Raw genomic sequence first — 9,221 nt, forward strand, 5'->3', positions numbered from 1 at the left:
GGATCCCTTCAATCCCACCTCTCTTTCTTCTCTTAATGTTGTCATCTTTATAATATGTACTCAGGGATCAGGACTCGGACCATTACTATTAATTATTTACATCAATGATTTGGAGAGAGGGGTGAAGAGGTTTTCCAAATTTGCAGATGAAACAAAGCTTGGAGGGAAGGTGGATAGCAGAGGGGGTGGTGATCAGATTCAGGAAAGTGTTGATACTCTCATAGATTGGGCAAAAGATTGGAAAATGTAATTTAACCTGAGCAAGTGTAAGGTGTTGGACGGGGAAGAAGTTCTTCCGAAGAACAACATAAATAGAGATTACAGGATACAAGGGGTAATGTTGGAGTGTGTCACATGGGGGAAGGATCTCGGGGTGGTAAGAGATATGGGAGGTAAGCAGGCAGCACAGTGTCAGGCAGCAAAATGTGAAGCAAATCTGGTTTTCAGTTGTATTTGGAGGGGGATCAATTAAATATCAAAATAATTAACATAGCCCAGGAATTTAGTGAGGGCCACATCTAGAATATTGTGTGCAGTTTTGGTCGCCACAACTCAGGAAGGACGTCGCTGCCATGTCGAAGGGTTCAACGTAGGGCAAACAGATTGATTCCGGGCCTCACTCGACTCAGCTGAGGAGCGGTTAAAGGAGACAGGGCTTTATGCCATAGAAAGAAAGAGGTTACGAGGTGATATGATTGAGATGTTTAAGGTATTTAAGGGCATCGACAAAATAAGTGCAGAATAATTATTCAGCAGAGTAGACACAGTGATCGCACAAGGGGCATTGCTTGAGAGTAAAGAAGAGTCGAGTTAAGAAGGTAGTGAGGTAGGGGTCTTTCACTCAAAGAGTAGTTAATGCATGGAACGGTCTCCCTGGAAAGGAATTGGTGATAGAAACAGTAGATGGGTTTAAATTGGAATTAGATAGGAACCTGGAAGTTATGGAGATTGAGGGGTAGAGGAAAAAGCCTGGTGTTGGCTTAGTGGTTGGGGTGGCGGCTTAGGATCCCAGGGTCCTGAGTTCAAGTCCCGTTGGCCGCTGAATTAATATACACCAGGAGGATGACTCAGCCTGTCATCCTTCCGAGGTCGGCAAAATGAGTACCAGTGTACTGGTAAGGGGGACACTGCATCAGCGGCACAGCCGCATCCCAACCAATGATGCAAGGGAGAGAGAGAGAGAGAGAGAGAGAGAGAGAGAGAGAGAGAGAGAGAGAGACAGAGAGAGAGAGAGACAGAGAGAGAGAGAGAGACAGAGAGAGAGAGAGAGAGAGAGAGAGAGAGAGACAGAGACAGAGACAGAGACAGAGACAGAGAGAGAGACAGAGACAGAGACAGAGACAGAGACAGAGAGAGAGAGAGAGAGAGAGAGAGAGAGAGAGAGAGAGAGAGAGAGAGAGAGAGACAGAGAGAGAGAGAGAGAGAGACACAGAGAGAGAGAGAGAGAGAGAGAGAGAGAGAGACAGAGACAGAGACAGAGACAGAGACAGAGACAGAGACAGAGACAGAGACAGAGACAGAGACAGAGACAGAGACAGAGACAGAGACAGAGAGAGAGAGAGAGAGAGAGAGAGAGAGAGAGAGAGAGAGAGAGAGAGAGAGAGAGATATATAGATATATTGACAGGTCTTTTTGCAAGTTTGAGCATTGATGGATTAATTATGTGCATGTCTGCAGAGTGTTGTTGATGTTTTTTTTTTTTTTTAACCCCAAGACATGCCCACTCCTCTGGAAGTTGGAAAAAAACTCCCGAATTTTCTTGTGTTGATGTGGTGCAGGTATGATGGGCTGAAAGGTCACCACCTGCGTTTAATCACCCTGTGTATGACATCACAAAATACACTTAACACATGAAAATGTGAAATGTCAACATTCCCTTTCAGCGCACAGACGTAAAAGGTGATTAAACCACACAAAGTGACATTCTCTCAAGGACACATGAGGTCTGTGATTTTCACAAGTTCATTACACCAACTAATAAAACTTTGCATGAGTTACATGCAAAGTCTATTGCTTTCATTTGGAGAATTCTTACTGCCAGTCTGCTGTTTTCCTATTTGCTGCAGTGATGTTTTGGGGGAGACAAGATGGCGGAAAGTGAACTTCCGTTGACTTCACTCCTCCATATACAATCGCTGTGGACGTGACCAATCGAGGAGTAGAAATCAGTGGTTTTCCTCCTATCATCAAAGGGTGGAGGTCCCGAAGGCTTAGCCCCAATCCCCTCATTCAGTGAGCTGCCCTACGGAGGGCAGCTGCACAGGAGTTACTCCCACAGAGTGGGTTTTCAGATTTCCTCGTGGTACGTTTTGCGGAATGAAGGGTTATATGGTGGCCGGAGTACAAATCCTGCCACCAACCTCCTCAAAAAAGTAACTCAACTGCAGGAGGATGAAGGCAAATTTGGTTGGGCACTAGATATCGATGACCGTTTGCTCACAAGTATCTCCTCCGCCATTTAAAAAGTTTTGTTCTTCATCCTGCTTGGTGTCTAGCGCCATACACCCTCCTCACCAAGAAACCTGGTAGGGGAGATGGTTTAGTCGCCAATAACACGACCATGAAACAGGTTAGTACAGGTTTAAAAGGTACCTGTAGCAATTCACAGATCTAACCTGGCCTGACGTGATCTGATGGACAAACAGTTTTATGCAGGTTGGGGCATGTATATCTGACTCATTTGTCATCATTGTCGTGGGATGCAGTGAGGGTGCAGCCAATAATTTTTTTTTACCACTGAGGCAGGGCAATCCTGATAGTTATGAATGATGAAACACGATGACCCCCAGACGAGAATTCAGCTGCAATTGAAGGCAATCATTGAAGGATCGAATCATTGAATCATTGAATCAAGGCAATCAAATCATTGAAGGCAAACCACTGCAACCATCCACACTTATGCTGGACGCATTGTATGCAGTCATGAACAATATGCTGAATGCAACAATTCCAATTGGGCCAATTTGTCAGATGTAATACATAGGTAATTGTTTTATGTCTCCACATAATTACTGATCAGTGTGTTTTTTAACCTTGTTCCAAACGCAGTATTTGTTATCTTCTTTAATTGTTTACAGCACAAAAAAATCTGTTCTATTTGAATAACTTATCCTCTTTATTTGAGCAAATAAAACCTGTCACTTAGCTCACAGGAATATTTAGGCCGAGGGGTGGTGGGAGTAGTGGGGCGAGGAGAGGGAGTGCAGCAATCAAGGAGTGGGGAAGAGTGAGTAAGGGGTGGAGGAGAGGGAGTAAGGGGTGGGCTGGAGAAGCGAGGCCTCATCACACGTCGCTATACATTCTGGGATGGGAATGTGGCGATGAGGATGGGGGAGAGAGTGGGATAATAGTTGAAGGGAAGGGGGTGTTCTGGATATGCGTTTTATACGATTGGGGGGGGGGGGGAGGATGGTCCTCTTATGCCGGCATCATTGCATGATTGAACGAAATTGAACGTGCTGTTTTATCGTCCCCCAACGGGTCATGCTAGAAAATGCCCGAACAACACCAAGAGACATCTGTGGGGGTGGAGGGGCTTTGGAAGGAGGTAAGCATTAGGCAAGGGGAAGGCAAGGAAGGTCATTTTTCTTCAATCATTGAAAAAGCCTTGCCAGTGTTCGTGCCTTTATTTAATTTCTACACATACGATGAATTGCATTGTTGATCCCAACAGCAGCTCCGATTGTGAAAAACAAAAAAATCGTTAATTTATTCAATTTGCACATTCTTTCACACCCTTTCCTCTCCATGACCTCCGGAGAGTTGTATGGTGGTGGAAGGTGTTTGGGAAGAGGATAGCGTGAGAGGAGGGAAGGAAAGGAAGCATGAGGGCAGCATGGAAAGACAGTGACAGGGGATGGTACGAAGTGTACCACCGCATTAGCGGTGCGATAAAACACCGTGAAACTGTCACGATTTCTTGAGATGAATTTCGGAATTGATCTGTGCAGCAGTTCCGACTGCTTAAAGAAAAAACTTTCATTTATACAATTCGCACATTCTTTGACAGCCCTTCCTCACCTCGACCTCCAGAGAGTTGTATGTTGGTGGAAGGGGTTTGGGAGGAGGGCAGCGTGAGGGGAGAGAAAGGGGAGACAGCATGACGGGAAAGGAAGGAAAAGGAGAGGCAGCGTGATGAGAAGGGAAGGGAAAGGGGAGGCAGCGTGATGAGAAGGGAATGGAAAGGGGAGGCAGCGTGATGAGAAGGGTAAGGGGAAGCAGCGTGATGAGAAGGGAAGGGAAAGGGGAGGCAGCATGATGAGAAGGGAAGGGAAAGGGGAGGCAGCGTGATGAGAAGGGTAAGGGGAAGCAGCGTGATGAGAAGGGTAAGGGGGCAGCGTGATGAGAAAGGTAAAGGGGGCAGCGTGATGAGAATGGTAAGGGGGCAGCGTGATGAGAAGGGTAAGGGGAGGTAGCGTGATGAGAAGGGTAAGGGGAGGTAGCGTGATGAGAAGGGTAAGGGGGGCAGCGTGATGAGAAGGGTAAGGGGGCATGAGAAGTGTAAGGGGAGGCAGCGTGATGAGAAGGGTAAGGGGGGCAGCGTGATGAGAAGGGTAAGGGGAGGCAGCATGATGAGAAGGGAAGGGAAAGGGGAGGCAGCGTGATGAGAAGGGTAAGGGGAGGGAGCATGATGAGAAGGGAAGGGAAAGGGGAGGCAGCGTAATGAGAAGGGTAAGGGGAAGCAGCGTGATGAGAAGGGTAAGGGGGCAGCGTGATGAGAAAGGTAAGGGGGCAGCGTGATGAGAAGGGAAAGGCGGGCAGCGTGATGAGAAGGGTAAGGGGAGGTAGCATGAAGAGAAGGGTAAGGGGCAGCGTGATGAGAAGGGTAAGGGGGGCATGAGAAGTGTAAGGGGAGGCAGCGTGATGAGAATGGAAAGGGGGCAGCGTGATGAGAAGGGTAAGGGGGCAGCGTGATGAGAAGGGTAAGGGGGCAGCGTGATGAGAAGGGTAAGGGGGCAGCGTGATGAGAAGGGTAAGGGGAGGCAGCGTGATGAGAAGGGTAAGGGGGCAGCGTGATGAGAAGGGTAAGTGGGGCAGCGTGATGAGAAGGGTAAGGGGAGGCAGCGTGATGAGAAGGGAAGGGAAAGGGGAGGCAGCGTGGTGAGAAGGGAATGGAAAGGGGAGGCAGCGTGATGAGAAGAGTAAGGGGAGGCAGCGTGATGGGAAGTGAAAGGGGATACAGGGAAGGGAAATGAGGGGAAGGGAAGGCACCATGTAGGGAAGGGAAGGCAGCGTAACGGGAAGGGAAGGCACCATGATGGGAAGGCAAGGCAGTGTGATGGAAAGGGAAGGCACCATGATGGGAAGGGAAGGCAGCGTGATGGGAAGGGAAGGCAGCATGATGGGAAGGGAAGGCACCATGAAGGGAAGGGAAGGCAGTGTGAAGGAAAGGGAAGGCACCATGATGGGAAGGGAAGGCAGCATGATGGGAAGGGAAGGCACCATGATGGGAAGGGAAGGGAAGGCAGCGTGACAGGAAGGGAAGGCACCATGATGGCAAGGGAAGGCAGCGTGACAGGAAGGGAAGGCACTATGATGGGAAGGGAAGGCAGCCTGATCGGAAAGGAAGGCAGCATGACAAGAAGAGAATGGTGCATAAAGGCAAGGGAAGGAAATGTGAGGGGAGTGTGAAGGCAGCATGAAGGGAGTGGGAAGGCAGCATGAGAGGAGTGGGAACGCAGCATGAGGGGAGTGGGAAGGCAGTGTGAGGGGAGTGGGAAGGCAGTGTGAGGGGAGTGGGAAGGCAGCGTGATGAGAGTGGGAATGCAGTGTGAGCGGAGTGGAAAAGGGAGGATGAGGGGAGTGGGGAGGCAGTGTGATGGGAGTGGGAAGGCAGCGTGAGCGGAGTGGAAAATGGAGGATGAGGGGAGTGGGAATGCAGCGTGATGGGAGTGGGAAGGCAGCGTGAGGGGAGTGGAAAGGTAAGATGAGGAAGGAGGGGAGGCAGCGTGAGGGGAAAAGAAAGCATGAGTGGAGGGTAGGCAGCGTAATGGGGCATTAGCGGGGATATAAAACGTGCCCAAATAGCAACGTTTTCTTTTTAACCACTGTGTTCTATGTAAAACCGGGAGGGAGCTGTTAGAAATCAAAACCCATTCTGTCGACCTGGCAAATGCCCTGCATTTCATGGATTTGACCCATTTTGTTTCGGGAAACCAGCAAACCCGTTTTAGAGATGTCAAAACCCCTATTGGATGGAAAGAAAGGGAAATATTCATCAGTACAGTACAGTTGAGTATTTTAAATGTCAGGATTTTATTCGATTCATGTTTTTATTCATACAAGGTGTCCTCAAATTAACAAATTCAAATGGTAATAAAAACAAGCTGAATACCATGAATGACCCCGACTTTGAATGAAAGCTGATTACCAAATTATGTTGATAATTGGGCAGCCGATTACCAGAAAATATAAGAAAATAACAAGAATGAATACCATGAACAAACGGGTGTCAAATCAAACGTCGTGAGGGTAAGAGATAAATCGGATACATTACATACACCATCTTATGAGGAAGACCGACAGAGCTGCAGGTGTGAGTGCAGTGCAGTATCCAATTCTATTTAATTGGCTGGAGGGCAGAATCCCATTTCATTAATGTTTATTACCGTTTGAATTTGGAATGGTAATTTGTGGCATGATATCGTTGATGTTGTTGTTTCATATGTAGCCTTTGCATGCTGGTTGCATTATTTCTCCAGAAGCACGACTGTGCTGCTGATGTGGTGCCCCTTGTTACCAGCAAGCGTGTACTCATTTTGCCAACGGATGACAGGCTGAGTCAACCCACCTGGTGTTATTTCAATGACACGACAGAGGCTCAAACTCAAGACCCGAAGATCTTAAGCCAGCCGCCCTAACCATAAACCAACACCAGGCTTGTATAGTTGAAGAGAAGATGGGAAGCCACAATTGGGCCTTCTGTTTTCAGTAGTTCAGCACGAATGTATACTTGTCCTCTCTCACAGCCATGCTGAAGACGTAAGAATCTTCTCAAAAGTTTACAAGAATAAAATCGATTGCCGAGGGTTCTTGTCAAATGAGGTCACATGCAGAAAAATGCCTTTGAGTGGAACGTTGTATGGGAGAAACCTTTGTGGATTTACTTATTTGAGTGCACCGATGTATGGGAGGTAACATTGAAGATTTACCAACGTTTCCACGAGGCACCGGAGCCGAAAACTCCAGTTCAACCACGGCAGACCATGATGCTGTGAAAAACTAACCCACTACAGCTCATGGAACTAATTGAGGTGAAGGGATTTATGCTGGAGTAGGTTTTTAATGCCGAAGAGGTAGGATTATTTTGGAAGGAGATACCATTTCGTATCTTCCTCCTCAAGCCAAGAAAGAAAGATTTGCACTGTATCAAGGTGGTGAAGGATCGTTTTACCCTTCTCCTCGGTGGCAATGCAGCAGGTGCCTTTGCCACGCTCCCGATGATCCAAAAGCCATCACAAGTTCTACATTCTCATGTTTCAAATCTCCACCCTCCCCCCGATCACAGCATCATCATCTCTGAGCTACGTCTGTGGTTTCAATTTACGGGAGAGCACAGTACAAAGGAGTACATAATGCATTTACCCTCATCCATCTCGCTGTTTCGTCATAAATTTATTAGTTAAAAGTCTTGCATTTTTATTTTATACCGCATTTATTGAATTTCCATGTTTATTTCATTGTTTGTATGCACTGTATATATTTTACATTTTTATTTTGATTGTGATGTGTTGATTTCTGGCTGCCGTCAACCTTCCTCTGTATTTCCTCGAAGCCAGGGAACCGAAACCCCAATTTTCCATTAGGTCTTACTTTCCACTGTCAGTTTTAAGTCTCGCAGCATTTTCCAGGAACATAACCCTTGCAATATTTGAGGGTTTACTGTACAACACAACTCTATGAAACAAATCTCTTCACCCATGTGTTTTTCAATTGTTACACAAACATCATTGTTGAACATTAAATTATTGAAAATGATTCTGTTGATACTTATTTCCAGGTTCTCCTCTCAAGAAATGGCCAACTGCAGTGAAGTCACTGAAACAGAAATATGTTGTGGCATTTTGTTTTCCCCCACAAGTGGTGTTTTCTTTACTGTGGGCTCTTGTAAGTGATCCAAGGGTAAACTACAATACAACGGCCCGTTTGGGAATCATCATTATTGAATGCACTTTGACATCACCCCTTTGGGCTTTTTGTTCTTTGACCTACTTGATTATTTTGGCAATATTGTGCCTTGGTCTTGCTTCAAAGGCTCAAAACAAGGATTCATCTTCAAACGAGGGAAAGTTTACAACATACAACATGCTGTTTCTCTTAATGGTTGTGGTTGCTTTCATTCCTGCTTATATGAGCACACAAGGAAAACATACAAATATAACAGAAATGTTTGCAATCATTGCTGTGTCATTTGCATTTCTTGGCTGCAATTTTGCCCCAAAATGTTACACAATTTACAAAAATAAAATATCATGAGACTTACATTCCTGACATGTATGTTTTTCCACCAAGAAAACAACTTCCCCACATTTTGTTCAATGGAGACATTTCTATCCAATCAAACAATAGCGTTGTATTGCATTTTGTGTATTTCTTTTATGAATCATTAGGCAGGGCCACAGCTGTACTCAAAAAAAAAAATTTCACTAAAAATATTACTTGAACTTTCAACAAATACTGTACATTACTTTCACGTTCAGAAAATACATGACTTTAACTCTCCCCAATTACATTACTTTAACTTTCACCAAATATATTACTTTAACTTCCCCAAACTCAAGTATTCTTCCACCTTCAGTGTTTCTAACTCTGAAGCCTGACCGACCATGCACACCCTCATATCCTTCTGCCAATGCTCCAACATGTCCATTCAAATCCCCTCCCATCGGAATAACTTCTCTCTCTCTAATCCCTGAAATAACATGCACAAGTGTGTCCCAAAACTCATCCTTCTCCTCCCCACTTAATCCTATCTGTGAGGCATATGTTGATACCACTATTAATATACGCTTATCAAACAACAGCTTTAGAACTATAACTCTTGCATTAACTGCCTAATCTCCAACACCCTCTCCACCCACTTTCAGCCAACATAATCCCAACACCACTAGTTCCAGTCACAACCAATCCAAAAGAATTTGTACCTATCATTTCTACCTGTGACCATTCTCATAGAACCTCTCCTCCACCTTGTTTCTTGCACACAGCATACATCCACTCTT

General features: G+C 45.8%; 1 protein-coding gene across 1 annotated transcript in view; it reads left to right on the top strand.

The window, feature by feature from the left end:
• The window catches only part of LOC147035815 (extracellular calcium-sensing receptor-like), an 83,065-nt gene extending 74,590 nt beyond the window's left edge, over nucleotides 1-8,475 (top strand). The window contains exon 8 of the mRNA XM_085869634.1: nucleotides 8,000-8,475. Within this exon, the coding sequence (XP_085725760.1) occupies nucleotides 8,000-8,475 (476 nt within the window). The remainder of the gene's footprint in view (nucleotides 1-7,999) is intronic.
• The last annotated feature ends 746 nt before the right edge of the window (nucleotides 8,476-9,221 follow it).

The sequence above is a fragment of the Eptatretus burgeri genome, chromosome 1 (genome assembly GCF_056783735.1).
Source record: "Eptatretus burgeri isolate ZD-2024b chromosome 1, Ebu_testis_v1, whole genome shotgun sequence".
Classification (NCBI taxonomy): domain Eukaryota; kingdom Metazoa; phylum Chordata; class Myxini; order Myxiniformes; family Myxinidae; genus Eptatretus; species Eptatretus burgeri.